This window comes from Pleurodeles waltl, chromosome 11 (genome assembly GCF_031143425.1).
Source record: "Pleurodeles waltl isolate 20211129_DDA chromosome 11, aPleWal1.hap1.20221129, whole genome shotgun sequence".
NCBI lineage: Eukaryota > Metazoa > Chordata > Amphibia > Caudata > Salamandridae > Pleurodeles > Pleurodeles waltl.
In genome coordinates, this window is record NC_090450.1 from 942,212,298 (window position 1) to 942,229,101 (window position 16,804).

Below are 16,804 nucleotides of genomic sequence, written 5' to 3' on the forward strand. Positions count from 1 at the left end.
TCTAAAAGTGGCATTTCCATAATGGTAATATAAAATCCAGTTACACCAGTAAGCAGCATTTCTGACTACCATACCAAACATGCCTGCACCACACCTCATAGATTAGACAATACCACTTAGACATATGTTAGGGCATTTCCATCGCAATCCTATGAGAGAAGCAGCACTCACAGTAGTGAGAAACTAGCTAGCCTGTTTGACACTACCAGGACATGTAGTACATAAAGACATATGTCCTACCTTTTACATACACAGCACACACATATGTCCTACCTTTTACATACACAGCACCCTGCCTGTAGGGCTAGCTAGGGTCTCCCTTAGGGGTGATTTATATGTAGTGAAGGGGGAGTTCCAGGCCTGGCAAGTAAATTTGCCAGGTCCCTGTGGCAGTAGACTGCTCATGCAGGCTCTGACGTAGCAGGACTGAGACAGGTTTGAAAGGCTACTTCTGTGGGTCGAGCAAGCTGCGCTGCAGGCCCACTAGTAGCATTTAATTTACAGGCCCTGGGTATAGGGATACCATTGTACAAGGGACTTACAGGTAAATTAAATATGCCAATTAGGTGTAAGCCAATTATACCAAATTTAGAAGGGAGAGCACATGCACTTTAGCACTGATCAGCAGTGGTAAAGTGCTCATAGTCCTAACGTCGTCAAAAAGGGTCAGAAAAATCAGGAGGAGGAAGGCAAAAGGTTTGGGGATGACCCTGTAAAAAGTGCCAGGTCCAACAACGCCATACCTAAACATGTGTATGTGAATTTATATGAAATTGATTAAATCCTAATTCTCATTGTATACACGTTTGTTGTTTTTCATTAAAAAACCACTGCAGGCACAAGCGCATATACACATGCAGATATCTCCACCATGACTGGAGCATTCTCACCCATAAATCTAACTTGGCTGGGAAATGTTATATTATTTTATGTTATGTGTATTTGTAGAGTGCTCTGTCACCAGGGAGCTGTCATTGCACTGAGCTGGTGTAATTGCCTATTCGAAACTAGGTCAGTGTTTTTAGAAGAGCTAGGTCTTCAACTTGCCGAACTCAAGAAAAGATGAAGATGCTGTGATGTGTGGTGGGAAGCTGTGGAGTACAATCTGTTTCTGTGTATGGTTGGGATATGTGTCAGTAAGATTCTGTCTGATAGTCCACGAGGGGTTGGCTTGCTTGTGAACACTAACAAAAATATGACTGTCTCTTGGTAGTCACAAACTCTTGCACTTCCTCTTTCCACACTGGAAAGGGTTGTAGATTTACTCCAGCCAAGTGCTGGAAGTGAAGCAGATCCTTCCCAGCTTTCCTGGAGTGTAGGGAAAAGTGTTTTTTTGACTGGGGTAGGAGTTATGAACTTCGTAGAGCTGTAAGTCTACACTTGCATGTAAGTGTACATCTGCAAGTGCAGATTTACAACTTTATTTGTGTATTTGGCCAATGATGAGATTAAAGCTCTAACTTGCCGCACAACACTGATTTATAGGATATAATCTACGTACAGCTTGAATGTGCCTGCTGTTTTGAGGAACAGGTCTTTGTTTTTATATGTTGAAAAAAATAAAAACCATTAACAAGCGACTTTGAGAAGGCTAACTGTTTTCTTCTGTTCTAGGCATCTGGCCAGGAAGTTCCTGTACCTTTGGGTGAAGAGGATATTTGGACGGGTGCTTCCATCCAAAGCAAGGTACCGTATTCAGGCTTGTGTTTTAAATGTCTTTGCCTAGGATGGCAATGAAGAATTAAATACAAGGAGCCAGACACACCAAGACATGAAGGAAGTTATCGCCCTGACGTGTGCTTCTTGTGGTCAGCAAGATATTTAGCAGGAAGTAACGATGAAGCCGTTTGTACCGCTTGAAGGAGGCAGTGTAGGGTTTTAAAATGGAGCCTACACCTGTACTCCTTGGTGCAGTGAGCAAGGAGGTGGAAATGGCGCATATGAGTGCCAAAGGCAATGGAAATTTGGGTACAGTGGCACAGACTGACTGATTGGCATCAGAGGTGGGAAATATCAGAGTGGGTGGTAGGCAGTATAATCCAAGAAAATATATGTGGTTGCTGTGGCCCTGCACTTCTTCCCTCATCCACAGTGAGGGGTGGACAGTGAAAAAGGATGTCAGAGTGATGCAGGGGTGCATTGGTAGAAGCCTTTGGCTTACTGTTGATGCAGACACCCCCCATGCAAGGATGAAAAGTGAGCAGAATGTTGCAGCCTGTGTCTTTGGCCCAGGATATCCCTGAGTTTGTGATAGGATGTGGCCATCTTACCTACGAGTGAACTGTATTCTTAAAGGATTAAAACCAGTGTGTAGCATCCCAAATAAGGAACATGGTGAAGGCGAGGTTTGTGCAGATCGGCCACCACCCTTGCTGAGCTAATGGCCGGGTGATTTGCTTTAAGGGCTAGTCCCTTACAGATTTAGTTACCTTTAGTGTCATCAAAGTGAAACTTACTTCTTAAGCAGCTTTCTGCAAAACACGTTCAGTGTTTCTGTACCTCTTTCTCACTCTCCAGTGAAACAAATGCTGACTCGGTGACTTCTCTACACAATTTATGTTCAAGTTGTGCAGACTGCTCCCTCAAGGCATTCCAGTCATCTTCTGGGAAGAGAACACACTTGTGTCATGCTCTGACACTCTCCTCAAGTCTGCCTGCCTGCCTAGGGCTTTAACCAGGGGACAGTGGTTATCCTGTGTGAAATTCATAGTTCAGCAGAGATTCAAGATAGTTATGTGGCTAGCTGTACGTGAGAGGCATGTCGCCATTTGATCCCACTGGCAGACAGAGTGGTGGGCTACTAGACGAAAGCTAAGTTGCTGGGGGAAATGGGGACTTTTCCAAGACTGTTGTGGCTGGTGATGGGGAATATTCTGGTTAGGTGTGTGGATATAGTTTAAGACACAGTTAATTTTCCAAGAACACCTATAGAGCTATCCTCAAAGGGATACTGTTAATAGAGTTCTTAGTTTCACATACTAGTGTTTTCTTGTTTGCTTTCTCTACCTTCCCTAAAGTGCCCCATCTCCTATATTTGCAGGTGGCGGCATGTAAGAGGTTATTAATAGTTGAATGAATATGAATAAACTAAATCATGTATATGGAAACCTTTAAACTAGGCATTACTTGTGGTCATGTCAATGTAAATGCATTTTGGGGCGTATGAGGGGGAAGTGCTTTACATTTTCTAATGGAGAATGAATGTGCTGGTGAATTGTTCATTATGGTTGATGGCATAGCTAGATGTTTAGACACTATCTGAAAGATCAGGATTTTTACTTGAGAACCCCTAAGTCACCTTACTTAGTTTTAAGTAAGGCGACTCGGGGACTTCGTTTGTGTAATGGTCCTAAACTAATGTCATAGTTTATCACTGAAGGTAGGTCCTTTGAAAGACCAAGAGTCATTCTTGTGATTACATGGGAAACAGTAGGTATAAAATGTACTTAAACAGCCGTCAGCCTGAAAGGATAACTGTTTTCTGAACAGTATTGTAGAAGCGACGCTGTGAAGCTCAGTGCTATTACTGCTATTCCATTGCAGGCCTCTGTGCCAAAGTTGAGATCAAGCTTTATTGGTTTGTTAGATTAATATAACCCATGTCTCATTTATTATCTATAAAAACATACCCAGCTCATATAAATAACACCTAGTTAAAAAGGTTGTTCATGATCCTAATTCAAATACATGGCAGATCGGTCCAAGATGTACAAACTAAAACCTTTAGTCACCATTCACACCATCTTACAATATTAACAGTACCTAATTTCTGATTAGTCACTTTTGTGCAATTTTCAGGAAGTGGATTACATTTTATTTCTATGCTTTCCTGATTAGTTTTTATTTGTTGTGAATTCAGGTGGAGGGGTTCCAGTGTTCATAAAACCTTAAAAAATCAGTGGCCATCATTGTTTACCTTCTGCTGTGCTGTAAAAATCAATGGAACTGTATTTTCCTAGTGCTTTAAAAGAGTCCTACTTTAATTTCTTTCCCATGAGAAGCATGATTTCTCTAAATTCTCCCTAAGGCCTGAGTTGTGCCTATTGATTTGTAACATGTGGAAGATTTTGGGCATTGAGCTCTCGGGGCACTGTATAAAAAGGAGGATGTCATTGGCATATATAACAAGACCCTATCTTCAAGGCTGTCCCACCACTGAACTCCTGTCAAACCAGCATCTGGATTTACTCCTCCAGGAGCTCCACCACCAAAACAAACAAGAGTGGAATAAGTGGCCAGCTGTGGTTTGTCCCACACTGTATGTGGAATGGGGCGGACAGGACTCTGTTCACCCTTACTTTTGCCCATGGGGAGGAGTGAAAAGCCCTCAAATTGTCAGCAGATTGTCATTATTTTACACACTTTGAAAATGAAAGGCCAGTGTGCTGTGTCTAGCGCCTACTTAAGGTCCACAGCAAGCAGGGTTGCTTTCTCTTGGAACATGTACCAGTGAATGTGCCATTTGCACCCGCCGTGCAGTGTCTAGTGCTTCTGCCAGGTATAAAGCTGTTTCAGTCTCTGTTAATTAAGTATGGATTTTCCTCACCAATCTATTGACCAAGACTTTTGCAAGTACTTTGGCTTTGATATTTATAAGTAATATAGGCCAGTAAGAAGTGTCGGGCCCTCCCAGCTTGGGAATGACAGTGATAGTGGCACCTCATAAAGTAGTAAGGCAGCTCACCCTTGTCCTGTGCCTCCTCACACACTACCTAAAGATGCAGCGGCATTAGTGAGGAGTATTTTTTTAAAAAGTCTAAGAGAATGCCATTTGGACCAGGTATTTTACCAGTGAGCATATCAGTGATCACCCGCTGCATTTCTATGTCCGTTGTGAGTAGATCCAGCCCTGCATGATCCAAGACTAAAAGGGACTGGACAAGGAAGCCCACAGCACTCAATCTGAGATGGCATTTTGTTTTGCGTAAACCTCCTCAAAGTGCTTGGTGAAAGTGTGCTTGAGCTCAGCGGCCCCAAAGATGGGCTGCCTCTGCGGGTCCAGAAACAAATATGCGTGCCTCCTGCCCAGTGTCTACAAAGAGACCACTTCGGGCTGGCTAAGATGTGATGTATAGTCACTTTGTCTGGAGGCTTCATTATCTGGTGAGATGGCCACAATACATACAGCAGGAGGGAGGGGTTTCATTTTGGTAGGAGAAAGCTAAACCAAAAGAAATTGACAGGTATGTCCATTTCCTTTCCCACCCGCTGAGTACAGTAGTTTAGGCAGGAGAACAGGAGAGTGCATAAGTGTAGGTGCTGATAACAGAGCTGTACATCGCTAGTCCAGGAAACTGAGACATTGTTATTTTGTTATGCCTACTTTAATATAGGGTATGTTGAGATTGAAATTGATCTTCCTTCCTTCCTTTTCCAAACTTAACGTTCCTCCTTCTCTCTCTGCCTGTTAGATAGAACCTTCCCTTTTAAGGCAATTTTAGAACTTTGGTGAATTGTGATTGGTTTGGGAGGAGAGCGAGCGACTGGAGGATAAAGAAGACTACTGTACCGTCTTTCACGGCTTCTGTTTCATTTTAAAATGTAATCGACATAATGTGTTTTAAAATATTTTAAAATAAAAAACAGCCAATTACAAATGATGTTTACAAAAATATCAAGAGCAATGGCGCTACTGCTGGAGTATATGTTTATTACAGAGATGGCCACCACCCATTTAGTTGCTGCTGAGACTCAAGCCCTTTGGTAACTCTGGTTAGGTAATGCTGCTCTGACCACATACTTTTCTAGAGTGCTCTAGGTTTTTTCTCAGAAGGATAACAATCCTGCAAGCCTACTGCAGATGCTAGGCTTAAACGTGCCATGTGGGGGACATTAGTATGTATATTGTATTGTATCCTCGGTGGAGGTTCAGCCACGCGTTCACTAGACCCATAGCTTCTATTCAGTCCCCAAGTTGGTGGATTTTAATTGCTGCAGAAGGGGAATCAGAGTCTAGGGAAAGAGTTACAAGTGCATTGAAGTCTCACCCTATGATTATCTTCCCTGGCTGGGATTCTGCCTGCAGCTCTGAGAGGTTGTGGAGGTTGGATTCTAATAGGGATGGTGAGGCGTAAACAATCAACAAAGATCACAGACAGCCCTCCAATGATCACATGATCATTACGTATCAGCCAATCAGGTCTTTGTCCACTTGGAGGACACCAAGGTCTGTTTTAAATGTTGTACTACCCCCTGAGCCCTCTGTATATCGTGGAGCATGTCACAAAGGGTTTGGCAAACTTAATGAGGTGCTCCCCTTGGACATGATCTCCACTGTTCACTCTACAGTGTTCAGAGGGTCTGTAAGAGAGGGAGAGAGCCATGCGGGGACGGAGGACCCCGAAGGTTGGTAGACCCTCTGCTGAGCCGCCAGCCACTGAAACCTGGATGGCATGAGCCATCAAGCGGGGAGGTGGGGGGGGGGGGGGAGGAGGGAACAGTCTCTTCCCACCGAACAACAGTAACAACTGGGCCCAACAAGGAAGCACTCACCCAGCCGCTACCAAGGGCAATGGGAAGGAATCAGGGCAACTGTGGAGAGTTGTCTATCCTTGGAGCGTGTGTCCATAATCCAAGCACCACCCACCTCTGTTTGAATGGTCAACAGCAGCTAGCTTTTTGTAGGTATAATGAGGGCACTACATACTTGTTTACAACAAAGCACTGTAATCATCAGGAGTCAGGGAGGCTGTGTTTCGTGTGAAAGGCAAAACACAAATGGCATCGGCATCAGCTCCTCCCGGACTCAGGTTCGATATTCGCTTTCAGTAGAAAGTGAGCAAAATGCAGCATCTCTGGCAGTATCTTGCTTGAGATGATCTGCAGTAAAGGAATTCTCTCTAAGAAAATCTGGTTTCATGTTATGTTACTCCATGCTCTCCTAGCACAGCTCATAGAAGTAGGTTTTAGGGTGTTGGGTTTTTAGATGACATTTTAACCATGGTAGAAATTTTAAATGTATTCTCGTTGTTTGGAACATGCATTTGTACTGTTTTAATTCTGTTCTGTGTGGTTATTGGAGATGTGCTAAGATGGTGCTCCTGTTGAAACAAACATGCTTTTTAGTTAAAATGTCTTGTTTTTAGCATAGTTTGTGTGTTTGGTATTAAAGAGAGCAAGAAAAGTTTGTTTCTGATCACCACAGTGTCCCTAAATCCCTGTTTATGGATCAAATCTGTTTATTGGTATATAACATTTATATTCAAACACAAAGCCCACTGCCTGCGTCCTAAGCCGGGCGGCAGAACAATTATGGAGTAGAATTCACTTGCTATACATAAGCAATAAAAAAAGAATCTCATTGACATAGTAAGACACTGTTCTATGTTTCGAAGCCCCATTCTCAAAGGACCATGCCCCAACTCCAAATGAAAAGTTGCCAGTCTATACACAGGATGCCCGGCTCGGAAAGAAATTGTAATACATTCAACATAAGACAATAACATAACTGTGCTTCCCCTCGCCAAGCCCATCAGTACCTCAAGTTCTGCCGAATCTCTTGAACCACTCAGCGCGCAGCCCCCCGCCACCCTGTCTGGCCCCCATCATCCAGCGTCCTCCAACATCCTCAACACCCTCAGATAAACAGGGCAAGTCAGCTCATTAAATTCCGTAGAAAGGATCTGTATGAACGGTTGCCAGATATCCCTCATCTCATCCACCCTCCGAGCTGCTACTAAAGACAGTTTCTCCATTGCCAAAATGAACCAAAGCCTATGGAGCCAGGAGGCATAAGTTGGGATCCTATCCGTACCCCAATGAGCCAGTATGACCTGCAAGGCAGCATTAAGGGCCAGCGCCATCTGCCGTCCCCTACGAGAGCGGAGAGGAAAGGTGAGGGGGTTAAGTAAGCCCAAAATAACATATAAGGGAAACCTAGGAATTTCCGTAAGAAACACCCTGTCCAAATCGTCTAGAACCCCTTTCTAAAACCTGTGTAACTTGGGACAGTGCCATAGAAGGTGAATAAGTGTGCCCGTGCTGCCACAACCCCTCCAGCAGAGATCAGATTTGGCAGGGTCCCGTGCGTGCACCCTAGCCGGGGTGTAATACCAATACGTAGCCAGCTTATCGGCCGTCTCCGACCCCGACGCATGATACGCTGTGTGATTCGATCTAAAGAAAACACTCTCCCACTCCTCTTCTGGTAAGCTCCCTCCCCAGCTCAGCCTCCCAGCGTCTCTGTCCCTTGGATTTAGTGGGATGCGCCTCCGCCTGAAGGAGTCTGTACAATTCCGAAATTATCCTTTTGTCATCTTTCTTTCCCATAAGCCATTTCTCGAACGGGGTCAATGGCCTGGATACCAATGGCCTAATCTCTGGTCGAAGAGCCAAGTGTCGCACTTGATAGTACAACATCCTATCCACCTCTGCTAGCCCGATCAAAGTCCATAACCCCATTCTCATCAAATAGACAGCCCACCCTTTTGCAGCCCCCCTCGAGCAAGCTCCTAAAACACTCCACCTGCAACCCCGGAGCAAAGTCAGGATTCCCGCAAATCGGGGACATTGGGGAGGGAAAGGACGTCAAACCCTTCTTCACCGCCACTGCATCCCATACCCTGAACGTCACTCCCGTAACCGACGAAGAGTAAAGACCCTGCGCTCTATATCTACGCCGAAGCCAAGGTTCCCTCCAGATGTGAGACCCCGCTACCACCTGATCCATGAAACACCAAAGCTTTTCTGTGAGCGGCCGACTCCACTCCAATAGAAAGCGAAGTTGAGCTGCCTGGAACTATCTCAGTAGACATGGGACCGCCAGGCCACCCGCATCTTTAGGGCGGTACAGCACACCCCGCTGCAGCCGGGCCGGCTTACCCCCCCCATATGAATTTCAAAATCGCTGACTGAAGTGTCCCAATAGTACGCGGCGGAAGGGTCAAGGGGAGTGTCTGAAAGACGTATAGTATGTGAGGCAAAACAGTCATCTTGATCGCAGAAACCCTTCCAAACCAGGAGAGGCCTTGCTTACTCCACTTCTCCAAATCATTCAATATCTCTCTAGACAGGGAAGCGTAGTTCATGCTACAGGTTCTAGCCACTGATGCGGCCAGGGCAATCCCCAAATAAGGCACATGTGACGAGGACCATATAAAGGGGTATCGAGCCCGCAGGGCTTGCTCGTGCTCCGGTGTAATTGACAGGCCTAAGAATTGGGATTTCTGCATGTTAACTTTGAACCGCAACACCCGGCCAAACTCGTTAATGGCCTGCACAAGTGCCGGCAAGGATACCATGGGGTCTGCCAATGTAAGGATCACGTCATCGGCGTATAGACTAACAAGATGATGGTCTCCCCCGAATCGAACGGCAGAGATCTGGGCATCATCCCGGAGACGCTGAGCAAAGGGCTCCATGTAAAGCGCAAATAATAGCGGGGAGAGCGGGCACCCCTGCCTCGTCCCTCTCCCTATCAGGAAAGGAGAAGACGAGGCCCCATTCACACGGACTGCCACTCTCGGAGCACTATAAATACACTGAATCCAGGTCCGGAACGCCGGGCCGAAACCAAAGCGCTCTAGCACCCGTAAAAGGTAGGGCCAGTGCACCCGGTCGAATGCTTTCTCCGCATCTATGGAAAGGAGGAGTGTCTCCCCACGGGACCTACTAGTTTTGTCTACCAGATGCAGAAGCCGCTTCGTGTTGTATCCACACTGTCTATGGGGGATAAAGCCTGACTGGTCCGTGTCAATGAGACCCGGCATCAAGGGGTTAAGACGCTGCGCTAGGATGCTTGTGAATAACTTTGCATCAATATTTAAAAGCGAAATGGGCCGCTACGAACCACATTCCTCGGGGTTCTTCCCCGTCTTATGGATGACTGTAATGGTCGCTTCTAACATGCTAGGTGTTAGGGTCCCGGTGGAATAAAGGAGTTAAAGAGCCGAACTAATAGTAGGGCCAGCTCAATCCAAAATGTGTTATAGAAGAGCGCTGTGAAACCATCCGGCCCGCCGCCATCTCAGGCGACCCTCGGAAGCAACGTCCCCACGTGGCCCAGGACTCCGCTAAGACTCCTCCAGACCAAGGATCCGGCGCGCCTCCTGCAGCGACTTCACCTGATGCAACTGTTCCTCCCAGCGGAACACAAGGCGGAAAGGATGACCCCATGTATAAGGCGTAGAGTGTGCTCGAAGATGCTCCGTGATGGGCTTGAATTCTCTCCTTCTTTGCAATGTCCGCACCGAGAGGTCCTGAAACAGCTGCAGCATGTATCCTCTAAATTGAACCTGAGGGAGGTTGCGCGTTTTCTGCAGGATACTTTCTTTTGTCATAAAGTTGGTCAGGCAAACCAAGATATCTGGAGGGCGCGCATTATCTCCTCCCTGCTGACCCACCCTGTGGGCCCGATCCAGGATGATCTCCCGGGAATCCTCCGGACCTAGAATGGAGCGGAACAGCGCCAGGGCAAACTCTCTAATGTCCCCACACTTCGCCCCAGTTGGAGCTCCTCGGATCCGAATATTATGCCTTCTCTGGTGATTTTCTAGGTCCTCAGTCGCCATCTGCAGGAGTTCCTGCTGCTCCCGAAGCCGCAAAATTTCCTGTTGCAATTGCTCGATCGCCCCCCCCCAACCTCCCCAGGGAATCTTATTGTCCTCCATACTCAACACCCTTTCCCCCAGCAACGAGACATCAGCTCGTAGATCCTTCAACTCCTGGGAAATGTCTCTACGCAGTTCCTGCAAGTCCATTCTGAGGGAGTCAAATAAGGAGGTAAGAAAACCTTTCTACGATCATCTGAACCTCTCGCCTAGGCCGAAACCTCCGTCATTTTGCTTTGTGGCAGGTGAGACCTAGTGAGCATCTCCCTCACCGACTGGTCCCTCTTAAGTTTAGAGGACACCATCATGATCATGCACCACAGCCGTCTTCAGAAGAACCAGGACCCACTGCGGCCAGTCACACTGCCCCGCCGGGTGTTATCCTCTCCGGAACACCAGCTTCACCAGGACCCCTCAGTGTGGGCCCGGGTTCCCACCAGACCAGGAAGAAGTAACTGACCTCCACTCTCCTGCCCCGTCAAGCTCGGGCCTCCTCCGCTTCTCCCCGAGGCTGGCACACCACAGGACCGCCTAGCCCTCACCAGGCCCAGGGGGCGCCCCTTGCTCGACTACTATGTAGCCTGGGCAAGGAACAAGCCGAACCTCCAGTCCACCGGACCTCTCTTCAGGCAGGGACCCCCGTCCCCTGGCACCCAGGGGGATACAGGGGGGTCCCAGCCCTGCACGCCGCCTCACCCTGGCTCGAGGCGACCCCCGCCAGGCCACCAGACTCCCACGGTCTAGGCCGCTCCGCCTACCGCCGTCACTCTCGGGCATTTCGGCCCACTGATGCGGCACTCTGCGGCCCGATCAATGCCGACTATCTCCTTGAGGGACCGCGAGCGCCCGAGTCCACACTGGGCCCGCGGTCTCCTCTCCTTCCCCTTCGGCGTCCGCGCAGCCGGAGCGCCGGCCGCCACACGCGCAACACTCGGCCGCAGCCCGGGGTCCAAACGCCTCGCCGGCCGGTCACTCCGTCAGGCCACAGGGCTCCTGGCAGGCTCCAAGCCCCGTCCACCGGGCGTCTACTTGCTCACCAGACGCCAGGGAGTCCTCCTCTGAGGGCAACCGGGCCCATTAAATAGCCGGAGAAGGCCTGTGCGGCGGAGCTCGGGACTTTGCGTCCGATCACGCTGCCATCTTGGCCACACCCCCCTAAATCCCTGTTTAGGGGCTGTCAGTAACCCAAAAGCATTAACGGCACTTCCACTGAGGTGGGTAGAGTTCTGTGGGGCTACAAAACCTGTCTTCCACATTCAGGTGTTGATGCATTGAACTAAGTTCACTCATGTCACCAATGGAAGTGAAAGCAAACCCCTGTAGAGTTGAGCCAGGGACTCGGTTTACGCAACAGATGCTCTCTTATAATCTCCCCCACTTCCCTCTGTCCTGTGGAATCTACCCACTGGTTGAGAATGGGTGAGAAAGCCAGGAAGTAGAATTAGGATAAAGTAATCTTTACAGTGACTTTTTTTTGTTCATAGTCTGCAGTTTGTGTTCAGTTATCAACACCTGGCACCTAGCTCCTTACTGTTAACAACAGGGAAAACACACACTCATTGGCTCCCGTTTTAAACCAGGGAATTGGTGATGGTATGCACCCTTTTGAGACAAGGGTGTGACTGCATGGAAAGCATGCCTGCTTGTATCATACTTGGCCACACTATGTTTTTGTTGGAAAGCTTTAGAAGCTGTTTTCATTCTTGTCACTAGGTTGCACAGTCCCCACCTGTTGGTAATGTGAGCATATGATGTAATTTTGTCCTTTCTTTCTCACTTTATTCTTTGCATCCAAACCTCACCAAATAGGATATTAGAACGTCTAAGAGCCTAATCTGATATCAATTTAACAGTCCATGGAAACACTCTCTGGGCGAAGGACTTGTAACAGTCTTTTAAAAACTGAACAGTTTTGTATATAGAATGTGTCCGATTCTCTGGGATGGTGGGGAGGCACACCTTACAGTTAGCAACTTTGTCATGGCCATTGGAGTTATGCAATTTTGTGGTGGTGGCAATTTTTGCATAGTTATAGATTTTCTACAGTTGCCACATAATCCACCATCTGCCGCATAATCGGCAGATTTTTAGCAAAAAACTTTTTTTTCTAGCTCAAACGGTTCACACGTTACAAAAAATGCTGCAACATGTGTTGCTGCGCATTGGAAGGCCCTTTAGCAAAGCTGGACTGGTCATCTTTCTGATGTGAGGTGCAGCCAATATCCAGACAGTATTACCAAATTAAAAAATGATGAAACAAGGAAGTAATACTATTAAGAAAATTGGTGCATTATTCTGCATAATTTGCCTTTTCTTGACCCATAAATTACTCAACCCTGCTGCATAATGAGACCCTCTCCTATTGCATAATTCCAGCGGCCCTGCTTATAGTATTCCTCAACTACGTTAGGTGCTTATGGTCCTTCATTCAGCTCACTTGCTATGATTTCTTTAGGTGTTTTCATGAGCGTAAGCTGCTGCTTGGAGCCTTTGCAGAGTGGAAGGAGCAATGGTGGGTTGTCCGGAAGGAGTGGAAGCTGAGCATCCGAGCTGACTGCCATTACAGGTCAGGTTTTCATATTTTTATTGATTTACAGGCAGCATAGTTTAGAACTTACTTTTAAAACATTGCATGCTGGGTTCAAGGTTTCCTCTACCAACATGCACCAATTTCCATTCCAGAAGCTAAGAGTCCTCCCTTGCATGCATGCAATCGCAAATAAACAGTGTAACCCATGCAGTGGAATGTGAAAATCCCATTCCTTCCCAAATGAGTGAACTCTTCCATTACATCTCACCACATTCACTGTGGTTAAGTATAATTTTTGCACAGAAATGTAATGTACGTGGAGGAGCAAGTAGCTTTGTGCCAGGAGTTATATACACATTCTTATAATCAGTCTCTAACCTATTACACAGAACCATTGCTTCCAGCTAGGCTTACATGAATTATTATTGGCTATATTACATGTTTGGTTGCAATCCCTAGTTCCACAGATTGTGCTACTCAAAGTCCGTATCGGAGTGTGTTCCTCCATCCTTCCCACCCCCTCTGTTAGTAGGATATTGAGCTTTCTATGAGGTATGACTTACTTGTCATTAGTGCAGGAACCATAAGGCATTTACATAAAAAGATCTAGATGTATAACCCTTTAGCATTTATTCCCTGGGTAGGTATGCTCATCTATACATTGGGAGTGGGGGGCAGTTTAGGATTACTGCTTCATGTTCCTTTTTTTTCACAGACAGGTCCAGGAGGGAATACCAAAGGAGCTAGTGCCAAACAATCAGCTGAACTTGAAAAATGTATATTAAAATTAAGTAGGTTTTTAAAGGGAGATATTTTGACCCGTTCTCTTTGGTGAGCCCTTGCCTCACCAATTTTCTTTACACTTTACATTGTCATCAACTATATTTGAGGTAAAAAATTCCATTTAGTAGTTTCAAAATTAACAGGTAAATGAAAAAGGGGAACTATCTGGTGTTCTTTATTAACTTTTTTTTGTAAAGAATGAATCTGCAATACGGATATAATTGTTTTAACAATATCTTCCTACAATTTAACAAAACTGGTGTTTGCTTCCTTTGGGTTCTAACTAATAGGTGACAAAAAAGTAAATAGTCTAAACTAGGGCATGAAAATGTATTATTACAATCAATATAAAATATATCTAATATCCCATTTAAAACATTTACAGACGTTGGTAACTATTCATAATCAGAAAATAGAAAGCAAAATATTTATCAATTTGTGATAAGACGTGTATACAAAATATAAATATAATCGATGGAAATCTGAGAGATAGAGCAGCTCAGTTGAAAAAGACAGTAGGTCCATTGCAGTTGTCCAGGATAGTTTAATCTAAAACAATTATTTCCATCAGTTTCTTAAACCAATGAATAGAAGAGTTTCAAATTAGATTTTTGAGAACCCAGTCTTCAGAAACCTGTAAAAATAGTGGTTATAGTAGTTTCTGATAAAGGTCCGACAAGTAACAAACTATAGATAATAGCAATCCTAGAAAAACACAATTTCATCATACATTTGACTTATGAAAAAAAGCTTCTTCATTCTTTAGCTCACACATCAATATTGACTTTAAACAATATTTACAGCTCATGAGAAACAAGATTCCAACATTTCTACTTTCCCCGGGTATTAACAGAATATTAGTAATAATAAACGAATTGTGGGAGAAATATTGCATCTTGAAAGACGGCCCTCTTATATTGAAAATGTTTTTTTTCTAAAGGTAAAAATATGCTTCAATATTAGAGGACTTAGAAGACTATCTTTCAAGATGGCATTATTTCCTTGCACAACTGAATAGTTTGACCAGTTTATGTCTATATAAACCATTCCAGTTAAAGGAGGAAATAAGACTAGAGATTGCTGGTATGGATATGTCCATGTTTAACCTGCTGACAACCTATCCATGGACCGATATCTTGGTCCTACATCTTTCCATCCTGACACAATCTGCATAATGGATGTTTGTGTAAAGATGGCCCGGAGACCATGTACCTATCAGTGCATTTGTACAAAACATTAAAGGTAGAACATGAGCACAACCCACAAGGGACCACAGAATTTTAGTGAAATTTGGTGAAATGCAACCGGATCTAGATACTACAAGGATGGAAACTAATACCCAAGTACATCTGTTTAAAGATTCTCATTGCATAGTACATGCAGTGCTGCTAGATTCCAAAAATTATGCCCTGTACATTAACATATCATCTGCTGTAAGATTCTTTGTGACGCTTTGCTCCACTATGGCGATTTATGAATTACTTTTCTGCGTTAATGCCCATCTGAACCATCCCCATTGCTTCTAGCAAGATGTTGATGAACATAAAAACCACACCAAATTGCTCACATATCCATCCAGTTGGAGGAGTGAGTTGTCACTAGAGAAGATCACAGATCCTGAGCATTTATCTCATTATGGGCCACATTTAAGAACATTTGGAATTGTGATTTCCTAATGGTGATTCCATGCGAATCGCAATTAGGAAATCCCAATTCCAAATGTAAGAAACTCCATAAAATAGATCTACCTCATTAATATTAATGAGGTAGGTCTCAATTTGCGACCTACTTTCAATTGCAAAAATCAGAGAGATGGTGGCCTGCTGGGGTCAGCAGACCACCATGTCTGCGATTGCTTTTTTAAATAAAGCAATATATATATATTTATTTTCCTTCCAAAAATGCAGCTCGTTTTACTTAAAGGGAAACGGGACGCATTTAAAAAGAAAAAATTTAAACGTTTCAGCTTCATTTTTGCATGCATTCACAAAAGGGGAGGGGTTCATTGGTGAGGGGGCCATCCCCTTTGCAAATGGGTTAGCACCAGTTTGAAATTTGTGCTAACTGCGATTGTTTTGCAACCACATTCACGGTCACAAAACAATCATACATACCATTCAGATTTGGTATTAGGAAGGGACACCCTGAACACGACCCCATCCTAATACTAGTTCCAAAACCCAAATTGCGATTTGGTAACAAGTTACTGAATCGCAGTTTGGACTTTGCACATCCCAAAAGGCATTCTGTGCATCGGCCCGTTTGCAAATAGAAAAATGCTTTGTACATGAGGCCCTTAGGGTGGCCCCAGTCTTGAACATACATCAGTGTTGGTGGAAATAACTGTGTTTATGAAATGGCAGTGAATGTTGGTGAATCTGCTCCAATAACATGTTAAAAAGCTTAATGTCCTGTGACTCTGGAGAGAAGTAATGCTCTGTGTAGCTCAGCAAATGATTTAGATAGTGATGCAACTATCAAACTGTGGCAATGCAAATGGCCATGTGCCCTTTAACATACATCTGCAGGCAGGCAAATGTTTCTTGATGTTGTTGGAGAGCTGTAAAGTAACTGTACTATTTGTTCCGATCAGCTCAGTTGGAAGGTTCTTATACCTGCATCTGATCAGAATAACAAGTTTCTGAACTGCTGTAAAATGAAACTTTTTTAAGTTTAACAGGAATGGATGACCTTTCAAGAGCTGGCAAACAGGGAAGAAGCCACTAAAGTAAAATACCTCTGAATTTGCACGGCACTAAATAATGAAGCCAAGTGAACGAGTCCAACCTTTCCAATAAAAGCCAGTAACAACTGTTCCCCCTGTAAAAAAACAAAATGCTAATTATACATTTTACATTATGAAAGGAATTTAGTAAAAACTGAATATACCTGTACTGGCTTCTTTATTTCATACTTTCCTCCTTTCAGCTTTCTTTTTCCTTTC

The 16,804-nt window shown here is 44.9% G+C and overlaps 1 protein-coding gene across 1 annotated transcript in view; it reads left to right on the top strand.

The window, feature by feature from the left end:
* The window catches only part of SFI1 (SFI1 centrin binding protein), a 328,160-nt gene that overhangs the window by 54,070 nt on the left and 257,286 nt on the right, over positions 1-16,804 (top strand). Inside the window, exons 3-4 of the mRNA XM_069215083.1 lie at positions 1,615-1,686; positions 13,003-13,113. Coding sequence (XP_069071184.1) covers positions 1,615-1,686; positions 13,003-13,113 — 183 coding nt within the window. The remainder of the gene's footprint in view (positions 1-1,614; positions 1,687-13,002; positions 13,114-16,804) is intronic.